Consider the following 23578-nt stretch of genomic DNA (forward strand, 5'->3'; position numbering starts at 1 on the left):
TAGTGACTTTTGGAGTCAGCCTGGCCCCACTTTGGTTCAGTTGTGCGGCCGTCCTGTTGACTTGCTCCCGGGAATCTCCAGGAAGCTGTAAAGGAGGTTTTCTTCTCGTGGGATTTATCTTATCTGTGAGAACGAGCCACAGGAACAGGCAATGCTTCTGGGTGACGCCACCTGAAGTGTCTAGGAAGGTGACAGGTTTTGTTTTCCAGATTAATTCTAGATTAATATGTTCTAACAAGCAGAACTCGCTTACCATGGAATGGCTGAATATATAAAGAGGGAAATTCTACATTATCAGCTACAGCCCAAGTACAAATGACAGAAGTGGGGACAGTAGCAACTACACACATTAAACTCCTTTTTTGTCATTTATTTAATTTATCTGTCACCAATTATCCATCTATGTTTTCTGCATTAACTGTTTTTTTTGATCAATCACCCATCCACCCACCTATCCATGTATGTTTTATGTGTTAACTAATTATTTATCTTACTTCTTCTTTCTTGTAATGATTTACCTGAAGAAATGTGTTTTTAAACTGTGATGACACAAAAGAGTATGAAAATTACTATCTCTACTGTCAAATGATAAAATCAACTTCATAACCCTCCCCAAGGAGAGGCAGCCGCGGTGAAGAGAAGGAAATGGACAGCTTTCATTAGGATCAGGTTTTCAAGCAAATCCTGAATTTTGGAACTGCCACTATGATCCTTGTCGGAATCATATGCCTTGCCAATTTTCCCTTATAATAGTACATGATTGCCTTTGTCCATCTTCCAACCATCAAGAAGTATGGCTTACCTTTAAAAAAAAAACAAAGTGTGACTTAGTTTACAAGAGATTGGCTGGAACAAGGGACAACTCTGTGCTTCAGAGGGACCCTCAGGGGCCCAGTGCAATGGCTCAAGGGCTAAATTCTCACCTTGCATGTGCTGGGAGTCCATACGAGTACCGGTTCATGTCCTGGTTCTCCATTTCCCATCCAGCTTCCTGCCTGTGACCTGGGAAAGCAGTAGACGATGGCCCAAAACCTTGAGCCCCTGTAAGGGCCCTGGCTTCCTGGCTTCAGATCAGCTCAGCTTTGGGCATTGTGACCATTTGGGGAGTGAACCAGTGGATGGGAGATCTTTGTCCGTGCCTCTCTTTCTCTCCAGGCATTTTGGTCATTTGGCAGATGGAAGATCTTTCTCTCTGTCTCTCCTTCTCTCTGTAAATCTGATCTGCCTTTCCAGTAAAAATTGATAACTCTTAAAAGAAATGGAGCAATTAGGACTCAAATAGTGCTCCTATGGGATACTGGCCCTATAGGAGCTAGCTTAACCAGCCACAGCACAATGTTGACCCTGTCTCATTTGTTGGAAAGGCATAGTTAGAGAGAGAGAGAGAGAGAGAGAGAGAGAGAGAGAGAGATCGTCCATCTGCAGGTTCACTCCCTATATCCAAAGCCAGGAACTAGCAGTTTCTTCTGGGATTCTTGCATGGGAGCAAGGGCCCAAGGACTTGAGCCATCCTCTGCTGCTCTCCCAGGCTGTAAACAGGGAGCTGGATGGGAATGGAGCTGCTGGGACTTGAAAAGGTGTACATGTGGAACGTTGACACTGCAATCAGATGCTTAGCTTGCTACATCACCACTCCAGCCCCCTCTTTTTAAAAGTAATATCTCATATTTGTAAAATGCATTGCTAAAATTTATGAACTATATTATTCCTATTTTTTAAAATCTAAGCTCTATTTCATATTTGCTTCTTGTTAAAACTCTCTTTTTTATGAACTAAAGTACTGGAAAGTACTAAATTTATAATTCTTTCTTTTTAAAAATAGTATTTTGATTGCAAAGGCATGTTTACAGAGAGGAGAGACAGAAAGAAAGATTTTGCATCTACTGGTTTACTTCCTCAATGGCTGGAATATTCAGAGATGATCCAATCTGAAGCCAGGATTTTCTTCCTGGCTTCTTGTGTAGGTACAGGGGCCCAAGAACTTGGGTCATCTTTTACTGCTTTCCCAGGCCACAAGCAGGATGCTGAATGGGAAGTGGAACAGCTGGGACACAAACTGGTGCCCATATGGGAGCCTGGTGCTTGAAAGGGGAGAATTAATCAGTTGAGCCATTGCACCAGGCCTTATAATACTTTCCTAAAATTATTTAAGCTGCTAACTCATATTCCTAATTTTATATTGGTCAGCTTTACCTGGATTTGTCACAGTTTCTCCCCAGCATGTGTTACTTGCCCCAACTTACACTTCTCCATTTCAGTGAATGATGTTACCATCTTCATTATTGATCAGTGTCGGAATCATTGATAACACTATTTTTCTATTTCATCTTTACTTTTTTAAAAAAAATGTCTTTGAGGTATTTTAAGGCATTTAAGAAAAGATTTAATTATTTTTATTGGAAAGGCAGATCAGATTTACAGAGAGAAGGAGAGACAGAGAGAAAGATCTTCCATCCTCTGGTTGGAACTACCCCAAATGGTCATCATAATAGCCAGAGCTAAGTTGATCCAAAGCCAGGAGCCAGGAGCTTCTTCTGGGTCTCCCATGTGGTGCAGGGTCTCAAGGCTTTGGGTCATTCTCTATTGCCTTCCCAGGCCACAAGCAGAGAGCTTAATGGGAAATGGAGCAGCAGGGACATGGACTGGCACCCATATGGGATCCTGGTGCTTGCAAGGTGAGGATTTAGCCTTTGAACGTTTGTGTCAGCTCCTGTTGAGACATTTTTATGTTCTTTTTTTTTTTTTTTAAGATTAACTTTATTTAGTTAAAAGAGTTACATAAAAGGAGAGATAGATCCTTCTATCTCTCATCTGGTTTTCTCTCCAGATGGCCAAAATGATTGGGGCTGGTCCAGATCAAAGCCAAGAGGCAGGAGCTTCAACTGGGTCTCACACATGGGTACAGAGATCCAAGCACTTGAGCTACCCCCTGCTGCTTTCCTAGGCCATCAACAGGGAGCTAGCTCAGAAGTGAGGTAGCCAGAACTGGAACAGCCACCATATTAAGATGACAGTGTTGCAAGTGGAGGCTTTACTTACTATGCAAAATGGCCGCCCCTCTTCTCATTACATCAGGCCCATGGGTAAGCCCTCCAGTTGTGTCCCTCCCTTCAGCAAAGGTAACACATTCATGTATTTTCCCCCCACTGTGAATATTCTAATCAGACCACTTTGACTAGCTCCCCTTTTGGCCTTCCAGTGTGCAGTTTTTCCTAACTCCACTTTATTCATAGTCTATCAAGGAGAGAGTGTTTTGAGTAAGATCAGACTTCTTACCATGACACATAGGGCTGCATCACTTGCTTCTGTCGACTGTTTGAATCTCTTTTTTGGATTTCTGTCTCTCTTGCTCTCTCTGTCGTGTGTGTGTGTGTATGTTTGCATGGCTATTTCTTTTGATTTTGCTTCCAATTGCACACTCTCAGAAAGGATTTCCTGAGTGCGCCACCTCAAGTAGTCACATTCACCCCAGCTTCTACTGGATCTCAGTCCCATTTATGCTTCGTTTATCGTTTCAGTCACAATCTACTTAATTTTTCACCTGTTTGTGTCCCACTTACTTTGCTAGACAATACACTCCCTTATGCTGATCAACAGCGTCTCAGCTTCCAGTGTCAGCCACAACCTCTCCCCATACAATAAGTGTTTGGGAAATATTTCTTAGGTAGATGAATGAAATGAACACTTGCAAGTCTCAGCATTCTCACTTGTAACCCAGTGATGCTTTTAATGTCAATTTTACAGTTCTTTTTTTCAGTGCCTCTATGTTTGATTTATTTGTGATTAATGTTTGGAATTTAAGTCTCCTTGTGGTTAAATACCCAAGAAGGGAAATAGAGCTCCTGATAGTTTGACCTCCTTAGTTTAAAGATGATTGCATTAGTGGGGAGTTCATCATACTTTAGTAACAAAAATGGATTGGCCAAAAGCTATTGGGCCAGAAACTTTCTGATGGTCTGTGATTGGTGCCTCATCTTTCTGTTCTTTTACAATTTTGTTACAATTTCCTTTCAGGTAAAATCATTACAGTTTCAGATCATGGGTTGAGCAGAGGATGGAGCTTAAAGTTTCTGGTTTGGTTGGGTCTCTGAGTAGATGGAGATGCACAAAGAATAAAACAAACATGGAGTCTTAGGATCTCTCAGGTATGATGTCCCACCTCTTCAAGGGACGAAAAAGGAGATAAAACAGAACTGGAGTGAATCTCTTTCCTCCCTACAGTGCTTACATGCGAATATATTCATCTGAGTTATTTTTTCCCACTTCTTTTCTAGATCCTTTGTAACACACACACCCTTGAAATGGGCCAAGAGCATCACGCAGGACTCAGCTGCCACCACGTAGGCTCTTGGATTGCTCAGGATGATCAGAATGTGGAGCAAGGAACTAAACCATGGAGCCTGCACAGCACCAGGGCTGCCTTCAGCAAAGGGCGCAGAAGGGACTTCTCAGAGTACCTCTGACCTTGATCTCCTTGTAGGCAAGATCTCATCCAGAGGCGATAAATGGGACGGGCTCCTCTGAGTTGGATGCTTTTTTTGGGAGGACCACTCTGTGTCACGGTAGTTATTATGGGTCATGACAATAGGAAAGCTACTTGGATTGAATTGGGAAGCATGGGAATGATACTTCGAATTTTCCAAAGGCTTCCCAAACTCTTTTTGGAAAAGAAGAGGCCTCATCCCCATTACAGAGAGGGTAGTGCCACAAACTTGGGAGATCAGCCAAGAAACTGAAAGTCTGAAGTGTTTTTCTTGGGTGAAAGCAGGTGCCACCTGGTACTTCACAAATAAAAATTCTTTAGGGACATTTTCAGGGATTACTGAACATTGTCTGAATTTCCTTCTTTTTAATGAGTTAACCATTGCTTTCTTTTAGGATTATGTGCTCAGGGCACCTAGCTGCCTGAAAGCAGACCTATCGGAAGAGAGAGAGATGAGTGACAGCAGGCAGGAGGCCATAGGCTTCAGCAGACCCCCGGGAAGGAGACTAGAGCTGACAAGGACTAGTTTCCGAAGTTGTCGTCATTATTGAAAACCACTGGGAAATTTAGCTTAGTTCTTCTATCATGAAAAGAGTGAGCTTTCCTGATGGGTGTTTGGGGTGGTTTGTAGGGCTGAGAATCAGTTTTGTTTGGAATGCAGCAGTAATCTCCATTTCGACATGGCTTTTTCATACGTTCGCCAGCCTTGCAGTCTTGTCTGCAGTGTCCTTTTATGATCCAGCAAGATTTTCGACTCCTACAGACTGAAAAAGAAAGGCAATGAACTCAGGATACTGATGCTCACTCGTACTCATTGCAGTGAGAGACACAGCACCTGTAACATAAATTATTAAGAATTCACTATTTTCGAGGGTTCCCTGGACTGAGTTAAAAGGTACTCATTATATTCTGATGTTTTAAGAAATCTTGTGAAGCTTTTGTTCACAATAATCTGTCTCTATTTTTGAAACTTGCCAGGAATTCCACCTTACCTCTTATAAGGTAAGTGCTTCAGCAAGGCTCCCATATTCCTTAGCTGCTTCTCTGTGAAGCTTTGGTCAACCTCTCCCGAACCATCCTGATTGACTTACAGGCATTTGGGCTGCCAGCACTAGCAGGTGGATGATTGGTCTGTTGAAGCATAGCACTGGTCCCCTTCTAGTCTAGTTTTTAAATCAACTATTCAGTTGCAAGTATTTGGTCATTCTTTCATTTCATAATTTACAGCATTCTGAACTTGATTTTTCCTTTGAGTGTTTTCAATATGGATTTTTGTGTGGCAGATATACAAAGAAGAGGGGAGACAGAGAGGAAGATCTGCCTGTTAATTCACATTCCAAGTGGCCACAATGGCCAGAGCTGTGCCTATCTGAAGCCAGGATCCAGGAGCCTCCTCTGGGTCTCCCATGTGGGTGCAGGGTCTCAAAGCTTTGGGCAGTCCTCAACTGTTTTCCCAGGCCACAAGCAGGGAGCTGGATGGGAAGTGGGGCTGCTGGGATACGAACTGGCACCTATGTGGGATCCTGGCACAAGCAAAGCAAGGACTTTAGCTATTAGGCTACCGTGCTGGACCCTGGCAAATATTCTGATACTCTATATGCTTAAGAATATCTTTGTCATGCCCTATGTTCAAATAACAATAGAGATAGATAGAAATGAAATTACAGGCTTAAAATTCTTTTCTTTCATTACTTAAATTTTCCTTTCACACTAATAGGTGAGGAGTTCCATAGCCCAGATTTTTCTGGGTTTGCATAAAGAACGTTCAGTTGGGTTTTCTAAGGTTCTTTTGCCTTGCAATGTTAGTGATTGCTTTCAGCTATGTGTAATGCAAAGGAGACCCAGACAAATGCTCATGAAAATAAAACAATCCAATTATTGTTTTCCAGGGTAAGGATTTGGTCTATTGCTTAGGATGCAAGCTAAGATGCTTGTTTCCAATGCTGGGGTATCTGGACTCGATTCCCTGTCCAGATGCTTGATTCTAGCTTCCTGGCAATGCAGGGGTGATGGCTGAGGTTGTTGGAACCCTGCTTCCTGTGTGGGAGACCCCAATTTAGCCCTAGTCCAAGCTATTGTGGACATTCTGGGAGAATAAACCTGAGAATATGGCCTAGCTCTCCGTTTCTGCTTCCCAGATTAATTTATAGGTTTTTTTTTTAACTACTATTTTCCTAACAAGTTGTCTTCCGGGAATTTACTTGGAACTTCTTGCATAAGTAAAAATGCATATGTAAAAACTCATCGGCATTTTATTCGTCTTATCAAAAATCTGCAAATATCTCATATCCTCTATAGGGGTTAGATGCACAAATGATGGCATATCTATATCCTGGAATAGTCTGGGACTTCCAGAAGAAATGAAGGCAATTTCTGGTGTGCTGAGAGAAAAAGTATCCAACATGCAAAAGAACATTTCTAAAAATTCACAAACAAATGGAATTTGGAAATAAATTGATTTGGGTACAAAATGCTTGAAATCAATGCATAGATTTTCTCAAAATATGTATTTCCATGGACTTTTTGAAGTACCCTTGTATTGTTGCATTAAAAAAATTAAAGCATGTATAGTTAACTGCTGGGGTTAGAGAGAGAACAACAGGTGCCTATACATTCATATGGATGTGTATGCCTAGAATGTGTATGTCAGACACAGAGAGAGAGACCCCTTGTTTAAACATTATCCAGACCTTCACAAACTATGGTTCCCCATCTCTGTCCACTTGAGAAACCCGATTTTAACCAGTGACAAAGCCACGGATTTCAAGATCGGGAAGGAAATGAAAGCTGCTTCCACACAATTCTGCAGCGACTTTTGGGCTAGATTAGGAAAGCAGAGACAGTGCCAGGCCTGGTCGGCTCCAGTGCCTAGGCAGGCTTCAGGACACAGGAACTGGTAGAGGTGGAAAAGCCAACAGAAAGCAGTCAGCACCTTGGCTGGGTGGCTGGGACGCTGACTGGGGGTGCTGAGGACCAGGCACAGTTCTGGATGCCTAGGCTGCAGCTGGGTATGAATGGAATGTCACTTCCCCCCTCCAGCCCCCATGGCTCCAGGGATCCTGGCCTAGATTGACGCATGCTCAGTTAGGAAGGCCTCAGGGTTGTTCTGGTCAAGCAAATTTCAGCTACCCAAGAACACCCTGTCTCCATGGAAGGAAAGGAGACATGGACAGTCCCCACTGCACGCCCCCATCTCTTCTTTCTTCCTTGCTTCTATTTTTACCTGAAAACATCTGGAACAGCATCAAAAATACAGTGAGAGTCACGAGCGAGATTTTCATGGTCTGTGAGAGACACAGAGAAGGCAGGTGCAAGCCTCGCGAACCTCAGCCGTGGGGCTTGGCATGTGGGTTTTTATTCGCTTTTGTGGGATGGTGGCCAGGGAGTGAGTCACAGCTCATGATGCCAAGAGCCATTAAGGGACACTGGTCATTTGGCCAAAGGTGTTAGTATTTTGCTCCCTCTACTCAGAGGGGTCTAGGTACTTCGAGGGGAACGGAAGAGAAGGTGAAGCTACTGTGGGAACACATTGAAAAGGATCCAGACACGAGGAGGTCTCCTTGTCCCCAGCTCTCACTTCCCCCTTGGGAAAATTGGGATGTGTTTGTTCACAGACCCTCTTATTCTATCCTAACACCCTTCCTGCTACATTGGGACCACCTGAAAACTCCTTTCACGCAAAAATTCTCTCTCCTGCATTTCCAGAGTCGGGATCTTCAACACAGGGAACTCAGGAAAGGACATTCTACCAAAGCAAATCTGTATGTTTTTATACAGTGCCTAACACCCTGGCCATCTTCACACTCAGGACAGGACCTATGGAAGCAAGTGGCTTTGCTCCCCTGATTAGAGAGGGGGAAAGTAGCAGGCAGGTGGGAGTCCTGGGGAGAGGACTTTGTTAACGAGCCTGAGAGTGTCAGAAATGCACTCTTCCCAGAGCAGGTGACAGGTGATGCGGCATGGTTCCAGGGAAAGGTCACATGACTTCTGTGAACTCGGGGTGCTCAGGGCTGATTTTGGATTTTGCTGTTCTCTGGATTCATGGCAGCCTCATTTCTCTCAGGCATGGGTTTCACTCAGCTCTCATGGAGTCAATCCTCTGTCTGTATCTATCTATCTCTATCTATCTATCTATCTATCTATCTATCTATCTATCTATCCATCTATCTATCTATCAATAATCTAGGAAAAAATCCTCTGTTAAGCTTTTTCACTTTCCTAATCAAATTCTCACATTCTTACTTATTTTGTTTTGACTTGAATGGTGAGAATTGTAGTAAAATTCTCCAAGGGTGATTAAGCATGTAATCAAATTCTAAAAAGCTCCTACGAGAGTTCTTGTGGGATATACTCACTCTGCAGTATGTCAGTTTCTTGACTGTTCCTGCTTCCCTGGGCCTGTGATGTTTCTCTTTACCCATCCATCCTCTTTGTTCTACGCCTAGATTCAACTTGTATCTTTGTGTGAACACTGGGCCTGTCGCTGGCTGTGAATCTGATACTGTGCTGTGCAACTCATGCAACAGTTTGTAGGAATGATTGCACTGCACCTCCGAACTCCAGGCGATGAGGAGAAGGCGGGTTAGCTCGAGTCTTGATTGTTAGCATCTTGTCCTTTCTGCTTGGAAGCTCCTGCTGTGCTGTTTTATCCTGGAAATGTGGATTTTCTAGCTTTCTTGGGGATAGGCCTGAACACTGGATAAAACCTTTGAATCTCAAAGCTCTCATTTTTCTTCTGAGAAATGTCCGTCTGTTACGTCACTCATCCTTATATCTGCTTGTTCCCTTCCTCAATCTTGAGCTCGCTATTTGGAGGGGTGGCATGGGAGGGTCCTTGTCTCTCTTGCAGTGTGTAGCAGAAATATTTTTTTTGGTGAAACTTGAAGTCTAGGACGCACACACACACACATATATGCATACCCACACAAACACAGACACACACTGCCAACAAAGTTCATTTCGTCGTATTTAATTTTCCATAACTCCATATCACCTCTATGTAATCTCACAATCACCAGGTTAGTTGCTATTGTAACTATTCGTTGCTTATTTCCTGTAATGCAATTTTAAGCCAATCTTATTACTTTTTAGTCCTACAAGGCCTTTTGGTGGTACTTTTTGACCGTCTTGAAAGTCTCAAAAGTCTCATGTCCCCAAATTCACTTTTCTATCTGATTCCTCCTTTAGTTTCACTTCAAAGAGGATGTGGGAGTAATCGTTTTTGTCTGTACTTCCTGAGCCCTGGGGGATCGGCCTTTGGTGAGGCAAATAACAGGACCGAAACTCTGTTACTGCTGGTGAGGGCTCAGGAACTGCCCTGGACCTGACCTTGAAGTTGGCATCTTGAGCAGAGAAAACATTGAGATTGGAGATCCCACTCTGTCACTTGAGACGGGCTAAGACACAAACCCATGGCTTCCCTACCCTCAGACAGCAGAACGGCTCTGTTACTTTAGTTTTGGGTGACCGTCACTGCCCCTCTAGGACTAACCAGCAGGGCCAGGATTCAGACCCAAGAGTGTTGGACACCTGAGCTTTTGGTCTTAATTATTTTGTGGTCCCTCCTGTTAAACACTCTCCTTCAAGAAGAAGTCTTTTGGTCTCAGGCCATATTGACCCCTAAGCTCTTGACACCAGCATCATTTGCTTGAGACTTGGCCTATGAATCGGCTCTTGCCATGTTTTGCTGTCAACAGCCTTCTCCCTACCAATCTTTCTACTGCCCGTGGCCCTCTTGTCATTGTCCTAGCCCAGCCTCTGAGGAATTACGGATAACTGAATGCTGTGTGACATTTAGTCAGTCATTTCCTTATAGAACCAGTTTTTCTCTTCTGGAAAGGAAAGATAAAAATATTCATGTTATTGTGAGGTTTTGTCCCAGTAAATGCTCAAGAGATGGCCAAGGGTACTGTTGTTTTGTTCACTGTGTAGTGGAGACACATACAAGTTTCCGAGCACAGTGACAATGGAGGATTGGAGTTGACCTCACCTGCATCTGTATGCAGACACTAAAGATCAGGCTGCCTCCCCAAATTATCCATTTAATGGGAGTCACTCCCCAAGTGTTCGCAATGGCCGGAGCTGAGCTGATCTGAAGCCAGGAGCCAGGAGCCAGGAGCTTCTTCCAGGTCTCCCATATAAGTGTAGGGTCCCAAAGCTTGGGCCATCCTCAGTTGCTTTCCCAAGGCCATAGGCAAGGAGCTGGATAGGAAGTGGGGCTGCCGGGATACTAACCAGTGTCCATATGGGATCCTAGCATGTGCAAGGCGAGTACTTTAGCCACTAGGCTACCGTGCCGGGTCCAATAAATAAATCTTAACAAAAAAAAAAAAAATTAGGAAAAACTCCAGATAGTGGCAAACACTTGAAAAACTGAGCTGTTCATTGAAGGAAATTCCAGTTTTAGTATAATGACCTCATATTCCTGTTGCATAGAATTGGAGAACAGAGAAGCTGGGCAGATTAGTTTCAGCTTTATAATGAGCAACCACAGCAGGCATATGAAGTTTTAGTATCACTTGGTTGAGAGAGGCATGGGGATGGGGTGGATTTTGTAGTCATGTCCAGTTCCTATTAATATGTCCAAGCAGGGGAAACATTCTTATTTTGGGGATTAAAAAATCCTGGCGTCCAGCACCACAGCGTAGCAAGCTAATCCTCTGTCTGTAGTGCTCGCATCCCATTGTGGGTGCTGGTTTGGGTCTGTAGCTGCTCTAGTTCCCACCCAGCTCCCTGATAATGAGCTGGGAAAGCAGCAGATGATGTCACAAGCATCCATGTGGGATACCTGGAAGAAGCTCCTGGCTCGTGGCTTTGGATCAGCTCAGCTCTGGCCGTTGCATCATTTGGGGAGTGAACCAGTAATTGCTCCTTACAACATGATTAATACGAGCACTCCTGAAGAAATGAAGGGGCAGGGCTGGACAGAGGGGGAAGGCAAATGGGATAGGCCGGGTGGCAGACACGGAACACCCGAGTTCACCCTGAAAGGAACAGTGAGACGAGGACCCTGCAAATCCCCCTGGACTGCCCTTCGGTAGACGCGCTCTTCCTGGGGAAAGGTTAAAATTGTGGATGAGGCAACTTCCTTCGGCAGGGGGCAGTTCCCAGAGTCAGTCAGCTGCGCCAGGGGTGACATGGGTGGGGGGTGAAGCCTTCAGAACTTAAGGGGCTGCGGTGTACAAGTGCGTATGTGTGTGTATGGCAGGGGTGGAAGCAGTCAGAGTAGAGCTGTGTCTCTTCAGACCTTTCTGGACGTGTCTTGCTGTGGACCATTTAATCTGGTGGACACCCTTAATTGTGGCGTGGCCATGATTTGTGCTGACCGTGAGATGAAGAAGATTAGGGCAGAAGCCAACTTTCCAAGCTCAGACTCCACGGTTTATGTTTTGAGTGCTGGCGATGGTCTACCAAGGAGCAAGCCACTGGCTGGACTGAGAAGATGTCAAGCTTGCGAGCTCAGGCTCAGTTTAGCAACCCTCAAACAAAGACACAAGGTTTTACACTGAGTGACCCCATGGTCTCCTGTCTGTGCTCACGTGGAAGTGAGAGATCCGCCACAGTTGTCCTAAGAGACAAGGACGTCGTCCATAAAGCTTGAACACAGAAAAGGGAGAGTGGAAAATGCAAAGGAAAGTGTGAAGGGCCCTGACCCAGGAGGCCTGGTGGAAAGCCAAAGTACGTCGATGGTCGATGGAGTCTGAGCTTTTTGGAGACGAAACGCAAAAAAAAGATTATCTAGCTTGTGCATTTCTGTTCGTATAACGCACAGCATGGCAACAATACGGAAGCACCCACTTGCATTCAGCAGGGACATTTAGGAACTCTTGCATAAGTTACAGCTTTTCCTGGTTTCCGAGTTCTCACTTGGGTATTAAGGAATAATGAATTCTGGAAAAAGAGGCTGAAGCACCATGATGGGAAACACGACCTGACATAAATCCTATTTGTTAAAAATCCCCTTGTTGCTTTCTGTGTTACAACCTTAAAATGCGGTGTCACTGTCTCACTTAGTCATTAAGTTTCCAACACACGCCCTTGAAATGACAAGTCCTCCTCCCTGTTGGTGAAATGAAATTTCAACCAGGAGATAATGGTCCCTCCTGCCAGGCAAGCAACCTGCTGGCCCAGTGATAACATTCAATTCCCAGAAGAGAACTGCCCATTGACGCCAGCAATGCTGATGCCCACTGAAATTAATCTTAACCTTGGCGAGCCCTGTCAGTCTGACCTGCTGATCGCATCATGTTGTATCGCTTCTCGAAGATAAAAAGCCAGAAGAGAGACTACCGGCTGTTGCAAGGATCCTGTCAGCAGAGCAAACAAATGAAACATTTGCAGAGGCTTCTTATCTGAATCCCCAAATGGAAATATTTAAAATAGGACTGATTATTTAGAAAAGATGGGGAGAGTGTTGTCAGGCTCCATTGATGTCATTCTGCTCTGGGAAGAAAGCGTGCTTTGTCCGCTCTCCAGGATAAAAATGCGTCCTCAATCTTTACTGTAAGGAAAGCAAGAGCTCCCCTATGAGTTTCCGGTGGGAGTACGGGTCTGTAAGAAGGTCACCAGCAGCTATTCGGAACACGAGTGGGGACATGCGGTGTCCTCTCTCCCTTCTTTCTGTGCCTGTGTCACAGGTGCCTGGCGTAGGAGGGCCCCATGACACTTCCACCACAAGGCGGCCCAGGTAGTTGAGGATCCTAGATATACGTTTCTTCCAAACAAAACTTTGTTTGTTTCTAGCACATTTCTTATTTACATAGGGTGAAGACATTTCATGTATTTCACACACACAGATTTTGCATCATTTGTAACTCACACAGAAGGACAAATGGCTTTTATGAGTGACAATGAACTGTTTTTCAGGTTTATGCAAGGATTATTGACACATATAAAAACTTACATATTGAAGTTCGATCTATGTATGCATTCTGAAAAAGCCACCACAGGTGGTAACCATCACCTCAAGGGGCAGGCACTTTGGTTCAACCTGCTAATCCTCCACCTCCAAATCCCATATGGGTGCCAGGGTCAAGTCCTGTCGGCTCCACTTCCCATCCAACACCCCGCTTGTGGCTTGGGAAAGCAGTGGAGGATGTTCCACGTAATACAGGAGTTCAAGACATGACAGAAACAAGTGACACAGGAAATAAATCAAATGAAAGCTGATATATCAGAAATTAAGAATATAGTGGAGCACATTACAAGTACAGTGGAGAGTCTCCAACATAGAATGAAGGAAGCAGAAGAGAGAATCTCAGAATTTCACCAGGGGAAACAAACAAAAGCTGGAAGCAGAGCTGGGTCAAGTTAAAAAAAAAGTATTCAAGAATTGAAAGACACTATTAAAAGACCAAACATAAGAGTTATGGGAGTCGCAGAAGGTGCAGAAAGAGAAGCTGGGATTAAAAATGTATTTAATGAAACAATAAGGGAAAATTTTCCTAATCTAGAGAAAAAATTGGGAAACAACATCCAGGAAGTGCACAGAACTCCCAACAGGGTTGACCAAAAGCGATCTTCACAACACATGATAATCAAGCTCTCTTCGCTAGAACATAAGGAGAAGATTCTTAAATGTGCACGTGAAAAAAAATCAATTGACTAAAATAAAGGAATGGTGATTCAGTTCACAGGAGACCTCTCACAGGAAACTCCACAGATCAGAAGAGAATGGAGTTAAACTTAGCAGCCTGAATTGAATTCAAGCCAGATTGGTGCTTGAGAAATAGAAAACAGTAATAACAAATATCAGGGAACAGACACACAAAAATATCCAAGTCTTATTTTTTGCTAAAGATAGTCTTATTAAGGAAAAAAAGGAAAAAGTAATGAAAAAGGTAGAAATATGTACAGGCATCAGAGAGCTGAACAACAGTAACATTCCACGATGAACGAATACACCTAATAAGTGCAAAAATACTTCAAAGAGACACAGGCCATCAGGAACAACCCTGGAGGAAACTTGAACCTCCAGGAACCTGTCAAGCATGAAGATGGAAAGGCACTGCACGGCCCTCCCTCCTATCAGGTCCCAGGTCCTGAAGTAGCAACATCGCGTTCTAGTTCGTTTTGCTTAGACTAGTCCTCCTTCATGCTCTTCTGCCCAGGCACAATTGCTAACAATCACCACCCCGCAATGCTCTCAAAGTGTCCTCATTATAGAAATGACAGGTCTTAATGCCAGCAAATTCTGAAGGACCAGTGACTGATGCATTAGGCAAGTTGCTCCAGAATCTCAAGCGTAGATGAGAACAAAGAATAAACAATAGCCCGTATCTGCTCTGTACGTGTGTGCCAAACTCCCAAGTCAAATGCTAGGTCAGAGTGTTAGCAAATATGCCACAGGGCAGTAGGATAGCCCTGATTCTGACTTCGAATCAGGAGGCCTAACAAATGTGATGACCTCCAAGAAGACAAAGTATTTCACACATGACAAAAACCAGTTACTGCAGAGTATCTCAGGGAGCATGCTAAAGATTTAATGCCCAGATCTGCAATAAACATGACAGATATTCAAGGGCATTTAGATGTATCACCTTTACAATGACAAAGAAAACAGGTTTCCTGCTACTAATGCAAACACTGATTACAACTGTTGAGGACCTGGCCTGTGCTATTAGCTAAAAAAAAATAAATAAATAAATACAAGGAGTGCAAAAGAGAAGCTAGCTGGCAACTTGCGGAAATTTGACAAGCTGATTCAAACAGTTCTGGAAATAAATGAGCAATGAATAGCCAGACCGATTTTGAAGATGTGACTCATAGAATTTCAATGACTGGATATTGAAATTTACGATAAAGGTATAAGTAGGAAGATATGTTACGATGCAAAGATAAAAAAATACAGTGAACAAAATAGAGTAAAAGTAGAACAAGTCCTATGGGATGACATGACCCAATGCCAGAAGGGTGTTAACAGGGGAGGACGGTGGTTTATCACACGGTTGGTTCTTTATCAGCTGCTCTTTCCCTTACACCTAGAGCCGGTTCCATGTGGATTGCAGATTTTAATGGTAAAGGTAATTAATTAATTAGTAACAAATAAAATTTCAGATCGAACATAGGAGCATATGCTGATGATGCTGGCATAAGTGAAGAATTCTTACACATGGATGGCCCAAAGCCTTGGGACCCTGCACCCATGTGGGAGACCCAGAACAAGACTCCTGCTTGGGGAGTGAACCAGCGGATGGAAGATCTTTCTTCTGTCTCTCCTTCTCTCTGTAAATCTGACTTTCCAATAAAAAGAAATAAATCTTGAAAAAAAAATGGAGGCATCTGTTGAAGAAGAAATGGGGTCAAATGAGAGACAAGACATCAGGAAGTCCTGAAATTGTGGAAACTATCCTCAAAGCACGTCCCCAGGCAGGATCTTGCTTCTCAGACACATGGAGGACTTTTTACAAATTATTGGGACAAATTCAAACACACCCCAAGGGCTCAGAAGCCGAAGTATTGAGAAGCACAAGTAAATGATCAAGAAATATGAAAGACCACAACCTCACAGGTCATGAAGGACATGGAAATTACTTTGAGTGGCGAATCACAATTATGTCTTGCCCTGAGTGATGGTTGTGACTTGGGCTAACTTCTGTTCTGGGAATATTGGTTTGCATACTTTTGTAAAGGTGGTTTATACATTTCAAAATATTTATTTATTTTTATTGGAAAGGCAGATTTACAAGCGAGAGAGACTGACAGATCTTCTGTGTGTTGATTTTACTCCCCAAGTGGCTGCAATGACTGGAACTGAGCTGATCTGAAGCCAGGAGCCAGGAACTTCTTCCGGGTCTCACATGTGGGTGCAGTGTTCCAAGGCTTTAGGCCATCCTCGACTGCTTTCCCAGGCCACAAACAGGGAGCTAGATGGGAAGTGGAGCAACCAGGACATGAACCAGTGCCCCCCCCCAAGGGGATCTCGGCACATGCATGGCAAGGATTTACCCAGTCGAGCCATCACACCAGAACCAGTTTATACATTTTGATAAAATAGTTCACTGCTAGTTCATTCTAGCAGGGAGTTAGAGTCAAGAACCACAGCCAGGAATCGAATCCAACCCGTGTATTTTGATGTGAGATGTCTGTTGCTTTTTTCTCTTGTGCTATACTATTCTATAATGACAGATTCTCAGCAAAATTTGCATATGGTGTTGATATCTCTTTGGTTGACTGTTGCTAGTCTATATATCCAACAACTAAGCCTAAGGATGTTTACATGATAAAGCCAATATTTATAATATAAAAGATGCTTTAAAATGTAAAAGAGGGACCCAAGTGGTGATACAAAGTTAATGGTGACATAGGAAGGCAACATAACCCTGGAAAGCAGATGTTTCAGTCTGTTTCAGTGACATACCTTCCTAGCATCTTACTCCATATATGAACACAAGGGGGCGTAATAACCTTAGGTAACTAAGCAGAGCTCTTCTAGCAGATCATCGTGTTTTTCCATTGTATGAGACAAGAACAGAACACTTTCCCAAACTGACTGAAAGGGAGAAATGGCTTGTGAGTTAACCTTGATCTTCATAAGACCAATGGCGAGGCTCTAAGCTCCTGGGAGTCAGTGGCTTGATTGAATTTAGTCAAATCATTCTTTGGAGTAAGGTTCATGTGCTCCAGAGGATAAAGAATTCAAAATGGGTAAGATAAGGAGTGGTAAGTTGATAAGGCAGATATGGGTTTAACAAGGAATATTATAAGTCACTGGCATCTATAGAATTTTATAGAGCCCTTGATTTGCAGTCGAAACAAAAATGATTTCCCATATCAAAATCTAGATGTTTGGAAATTCCAAAGATTGGCATGATACGATTCAGCAAAGACTGGATCATAATTCACGCTTTTGGCAAAAACTCTGGCCTTCCAGACAACACACTCAGCAGTGTTCTTACCTACAGATGGCAGAAACTTTGTCTAAGTCATTTGCCAGGCTCGGCAAGTTACCCCAGTGGCTAAATTCTGGCCTTGTAAGCACCATCCCATATGGATGCCAGATTGTGTCCTGGCTGCTCCACTTCCCACCTAGCTCCCTGCTGTGGCCTGGGAAAGCAGTCCAGGACGGCCCAAAGCCTTGGGACCCTAAACTCGCATGGGAGACCCAGAAGCAGTTCCTGGCTCCTGACTTCTGGGTTTGGATCAACTCAGCTCTGGCCATTGTGACCACTTTGGGGTGTGAACCAGCAGATGGAAGATCTTTCTCTCTGTCTCTTCTTCTCTATGTAGATCTGCCTTTCCAATAAAAATAAATGGATCTTTAAAATACTTTATTTTGGGCCTGGCACAGTAGCCTAGCGGCTAAAGTCCTCGTCTTGCACATGCTTGGATCCCATACAGATGCTGGTTCTAATCCCGGTGGCCCTGCTTCCCGTTCAGCTCCCTGCTTTGGCCTGGGAAAGCAGTCTAGGACAGCCCAAAGCCTTGAGACCCTGCGCCCACATGGGAGACCCGGAAGAGGCTCCCGGTTCCTGGCTTTGGATCAGTGTAGCTCTTGCTGTTGAGACCGCTTGGGGAGTAAATCAACAGATGGAAGATTTTCCTGGCTCTTGTGCCTGCCAGTGGGTGCTGAGGCCTGGACCAACCTGACCTGCACCCCAGGCCCAACCCACATAAACACCGATGTGGCTACAGCCTTGCCTTGCACGCTCCCAACCCCAGTTACTATGCTCCCTTGGGGGCTGCTGCCTAATAGGAGATTTCTCCAAATTGTCTTACCAGGCCTGCTCCTAACCCTGGATCCTACACATGCCAGTGGGTGCAGCGGCCCTGCTTGACATGATCTGCCCTCAGTCCTGGTCCTCGCATGTGCTGGTGGGTACTGCATCCTGGCCCCATCTGGTCTTTCCCACTCCAGCTCCCACAAGTGTCAGGGAATCCCCAGATCTGGTTATCTCGCATTCTGGCAGGTGCTACGGCCCAGCCTGACGTGGTCCATCCCCTACTTTGACACTGCAGCCTAGTCCAGCTGGTGTGCCCCCGAGCCATGACTTTTGTGAGCACTAGCAGGTGGTGGGCAATGCTATTAGTCTAGCCCAGGTCTCCCATGTGGGTGGGTGGGTGCCTTGACCTGACCCAGACATGCCCCACAGTTTCCCCCTCTAAACTACTCCATCTCCGCTTCCTTGCCTACTTGGCTCAAACCATGGATGACCCCAGAAGTCATTCCTCGCTTCTCAAACATGTCCTCAGCTGATCTCACTCCAATACATCCCCAGACCCCCCCCAGCCCAACCCTTCTCGGACAATCTGCAATCCCCTCAACCTGAGGGCCAGGATGGTGTATCCCAGCCCAGGGTTTCCCACCCTCTCCACTTACCTTAAACAACAGAAAAAAAAAAAAAAAGAGTAAAAGAATAAACACCTATGTTGGCATGCCGGTACAGTTAATACAAATTTGACATTAACCAGGCCCAAGTTTAGGCTCATCAAGCTGCTGTGCAGACAAGTCGAACCCATTAGAGCAAGGCTGCATCTGTGGAAATGAGGAGACCACTCCACCAAGCATGTAGTTTGCCAATGTGAACTCCATCGTGCAGGTTGCTTTTCCATCCTGCTGACTGTCCCCTTGGTTGATTTTAAGCGTCATGAAATCCTGCCTACCTCTATTCACTTTGGCTCCTTTTGCTTCGCTATCATAACCAAGAAATTGTTTCAAGGTTAATGTCCAGAAGCTTCCCCGCGACGTTTTCTTCTAAGGGCTTGAATCCGTTTCGAGGTGATGTATGTGTGTGCAGCATGATAAGAATCCAGTGGCATTCACTAGCATGCAGGCCTACAGTGCTCCCTAAATCATGGATGAGCCTTTCCTTCCATGAATAAAGTCTAGAAATCTACTGTCCATCATAGCTTTGAGACCTAACGATGCTATCCTGAATAGCCGAAAAATGGATAAATACATCTTCACATAAGATTTTATCCATGAAAAATATCATTAAATAAGCGATTGGCAGAAAACTTTTGGAAGTTTTGGGTAGGTTTGCAGCATAGATTCAGTGAGAGCTGACCTCCAGACCCATCACGATGCCTCCATGTACTAAGTACAGCCTTTCAAAGAAACGAGAAGGAACACACATGAAAAAAAAAATCTGTGATGTTCTTAAATTCTGGGGAAAAAGAATTTCTTGAGTATGCTTTCCACTGAAGAACGACAAGTTTGAGTGATGAGGATAAATAGAATTGGGAGACGAGAACATTTATTGTGTCTCCCGTGAGGCCTCAGTTGTGTGGAAAGACAGACGTGTCTTCCACCAGCCCTGTGGAAAGCGCAGGTTGTTCATCCATTCTGGAGAGTGTGCTTAGAATCTTAGAGTGTGCCTAGAGTGTTTGGAGCTTCCTCAGTATCTTCTTCCTTTCCTTTTTCTCCTTACCCGACCTTCTTTCTATTTCACCTTCACTTACGTCTTTGTTTCCTACCTTCTTTCATCTTTCTTTTTACTTGAAGGATATTTGTTCTTAGGCTCTCGGTAAAGCTCCAGTGTTGGCACAGTGAGAGACGGCTCAGGTGGGCTTTAGAAAAGGAAATGAGGATGAAGCCAGCACGCTTGAGTTGAGCACTGCATGGGATGTTGCCGCCTTAACAAACCATTTCACCCTTTCACAAGACACGACTTGTTCCAGGCAACCCTCTCTACTAGGACAATCAAAGTTATTTTTTCCTTTCATGATCTCTAACTCACGTGTATTTTTAATATTTTTCAAATGTTTAAAAAGACTTTATTTTGAGGAACTATTTATAAGGCAGAGTTACAGAGAGAAGAAGAGATTTGGATCTGGGTAGTTTTGACTCCAGATATGTTGCTATTTTTTCAAAAGATTTACTTTATTATTATTTGAAAGACAGACTTAGAGAAAAGAAAAGATAAAAAGAAAGATATCTTCCATCTGCTGGTCTACTCCTCAAAGGCCGCAGTGGCTGCAGCTCGGCCCACCACGGCTGTTGTGGAAATTTGGGGGAATGAATGAACCTTCTGTCTCTTTCTGCCTTTCAAAAAAGATGAAAATAAATCAACGAGAAGATTTTCTTTTCTTTTTTTTTTTTTAAAGTCAAGCTGATTTCAAGACCTATCAGAACACAAGTCACTGCCATGGGTGTGTTCCTTTGGTGGGGGTTCTCAGCAGGTGCTCGCTGCACACGGGACATCCAGAAATGACAGGCTGTCCTTGCATGCAGGTGTTTTCCTGTTGGTGGACCACCTCCCTGGAGGACTTCAGTCTTTTCAGAGGGATGAGCTGGAAGAGCGAGTAGTTCTGATACATCGTGATAAGTGTAATGCAGAAAAGGCAGCAGAGAACAGAGATCATGGAACTCTCCAAAGAAAAAGGCCAGGTGAGTTTCTTAGGGTCAGTTCTTTCTTCAAGACCAGAGACCTGTGTAAGTGCTCTCCCTGCATGATTGCCACTGCCTTCCCAGGGCATATTTTGTGTAGGATGGTTAACATGAGTTAATCAGTGTGTGGCACTGCCCTTCAAGCTGGCGCTGTGTTCTCAGTGTTGGGCCTCTCTGTCTCTAATTTATTGCCCATGACTCATCTCTACCCAGAGCAATAAAATGCTGAGTGTGGACCCAGCCTGCGCAGTCCCTCCAGCATGCTGCCGGGTCGCTCATTGCATCTGTCAGGACACCTGCAACTCTTGCTCCTGGCCTTGGCTGTCCTTGTGGTGGTAGCTCAGACTGCCCCAGGTATTAGAACTGTGTAGGGGTGAAGGGAGTGGAGGTTTGGGGTGGGGGGAGGAGTGAGAAGAGTCATTGGGAAATGGAATGTGCATGGGAGAGTGGAGAGCCCACTGGGGATGGCTCGAAATGAATACTCCTCCCAGGCAACTGGAGTGCACCTGCAGAGACCAGGGTTTCTCACACTCAGGCTCTTCCACACACTGAAGTAATGCTTGTATCCTGATGTCTTTACCTCAAATGCCAACTACAGAGGCCCTCCCCAGGAAGCTCTTACCTCAGTCCCACTCCCAGATTGTACCACCTCACAACTCAGCCCATCACCATTGCCTGTAAAGCAGGTGGGGGAAGAAGCATCCTACCCCTGTTTTAGAACATGTGATCACAGCTATGGGGGCTAAAGTTGATGTCTACAGATATGAAAAAAAAAGGTTCCAAGTGTGGAGCTGTGGTTAGAGTAGAAGATTCTGGATTACAGATGGAATAATTAGGGTCAAAGCTAATGATTTGGCTGGCTTCCCACCAGAAAGGGAATATTACCATCTACTCCCTGTGGATCTTCACTGTTAACTCTCCTTTGTAAAATCAGCATTTCAGGTCTTTGCCAATAACTCAGTTGTTGTTCTAATGGTCAAAGGATATGTTTCAAGGGGAGTCCTTGAGGTACTGGTAGCCTGCCTTAAAAGCTGGTGAGGGTAGTTGTAATAAACGAGTAAGGTTGCAGATGTAATGGGCATTTTGGAAAAAGAACAAGCATAGTGACATAAAAAGTATTAGAACGGATAAGTAAGAACCAATAGCACGCTAATGTTTCCAGTAAGAACACACTGGTGAGAAAGACAGAATACGAAACTCTGTCCCAGTCAGGGAATTTGGGGGAAAGATATGTGAATGGGATCTGTTATTTTATTTTTAAAATATTTATTTATTTTTATTGGAAAGGCAGATTGGATTACAGAGAGAAGGAGAGACAGAGAGAAAGATTTTTCATCTGCTGGTTCACTCCCCAAATGGCTGCAATGGCTAGAGCAAAGCCAGGAGCCAAGAACCTTCTCTGGGTCTTCACATGAGTGCAGGCCCAAGGCTTTGGGCCATTCTCCACTGCTTTCCCAGGCCACAAGCAGGGAGTTGGATGGGAAGTGGAATAGCTGGGACACAAACTGGGACTCAAATAAGACCCCAACACATGCAATGGGAGTATTAGCAAATTAAGCCATTGTGCTGAACCCTCTGTTAATTTATTTTTTTAAATTTCTGTGACACTCTGATTTTTTGAGGATTTATTTTTAGAGAAAAATCTTCTATCTGATAGTTCACTACCCAAATGACCACAACAGTTGGATCTGGGTAAAACTAAAGCCAGTAATCAGAAACTTCTTCTGGGTCTCCCACGTAGGCGCAAGGGCCCAAGCATTTAAGGTGTCCTCTGCTGCTTTCCCAGGCACTTTAGCAGGGAACTTGGATACCAGCATTACAGGCGCCAGTTTTACCTGCTGTGCCACAATGCCAGCCCCAGAATCTGTTACATAGACTGTGATATATTACATGCAACCGCACAAATTGTTGTTGAGTGTGTGGATGAATACAGAAAATAAACAATCCCTCAAGGCTTGGACCTACTGCTTGGCAAGCACTTAGCTTTACAGTGGGGGGAAGGCTGAGAGGGAAAGTGGCTGACTTAGAAAGATGGAGAGCATGGAAATAAAATTCAGTGGGGGCTGATTGGAGAAAGGCAGGCGCCTAGTTGTGTCAACTGGACATTGAGACTGGCAGGAGGTGCGCTACATGCACAGGTGGACAGCGTTCCAAAATGGCTTACTAATGTCAAGGTCAGTGTTCTCTCTGTTATTACTGTGATAGACAGCATCTTCAACTTAGTAAGGTTGTATTTTTTTCCTGTAACTTATCTATCCATGTCTTTGTCTATTTTGATAGAAGGATGGCTCAGAAAGTGCTATTATGGACTTGGCAAATGCAGAAAGTCATGCAGAGACAATGAGAAGAAGAAAGGAATATGTATGGGAAAATGGTCCTGTTGCATCAACAAAGAAAAGGCTCATCTGTCACAGTTTGACAACAAAGACAAAAGTGAGGCTACCTACATATCTGTTTAAGCTTTATGAGTTCATAGCCACTCCAGTGAGTCAGTGAGACATCCATCTGAGGCACCTGCCTGGTTCTGAGATTTCCGTGGGGTCTTCCCAGGATCCATTCTCTGAAAATTCCATTATAGCTGTCAGGATAGCTAGGCTTTTAGCCTGCCACAGCCCAACAACTCGAAGTTGCCCTGAAAGACTTTATAAGAGCTTGACCTGACTCCTGAATCTCTGTCTAGGTGCTTCCAGGAACCCGAATATCGAACTTACCCCAGGCTAATGGCAGGTGTACCTTGGCCACAGATTCTTATCTGACATCTCCTCCTG

General features: G+C 44.3%; 2 protein-coding genes across 2 annotated transcripts; one reads left to right on the forward strand and one right to left on the reverse strand.

Moving 5' to 3' along the window:
* Positions 1 to 4827: 4827 nt before the first annotated feature.
* On the reverse strand, positions 4828 to 7838 carry LOC131482986 (beta-defensin 122-like). The gene is made up of 2 exons (XM_058679649.1): positions 7707 to 7838; positions 4828 to 5247 (listed from the first exon to the last, which is right to left on the reverse strand). The coding sequence occupies exons 1-2, from the start codon at positions 7762 to 7764 to the stop codon at positions 5006 to 5008; spliced, it is 300 nt and encodes a 99-aa protein (XP_058535632.1). The 5' UTR covers positions 7765 to 7838; the 3' UTR covers positions 4828 to 5005.
* A 13193-nt stretch (positions 7839 to 21031) lies between these two features.
* DEFB115 (defensin beta 115) lies at positions 21032 to 23578 on the forward strand. Its single transcript, XM_058679758.1, has 3 exons — positions 21032 to 21164; positions 23091 to 23243; positions 23491 to 23578. Exons 1-3 carry the CDS (start codon positions 21071 to 21073, stop codon positions 23529 to 23531), a joined length of 288 nt encoding a protein of 95 aa, XP_058535741.1. The 5' UTR covers positions 21032 to 21070; the 3' UTR covers positions 23532 to 23578.

Source organism: Ochotona princeps, chromosome 22 (assembly GCF_030435755.1).
Source record: "Ochotona princeps isolate mOchPri1 chromosome 22, mOchPri1.hap1, whole genome shotgun sequence".
Taxonomy (NCBI): domain Eukaryota; kingdom Metazoa; phylum Chordata; class Mammalia; order Lagomorpha; family Ochotonidae; genus Ochotona; species Ochotona princeps.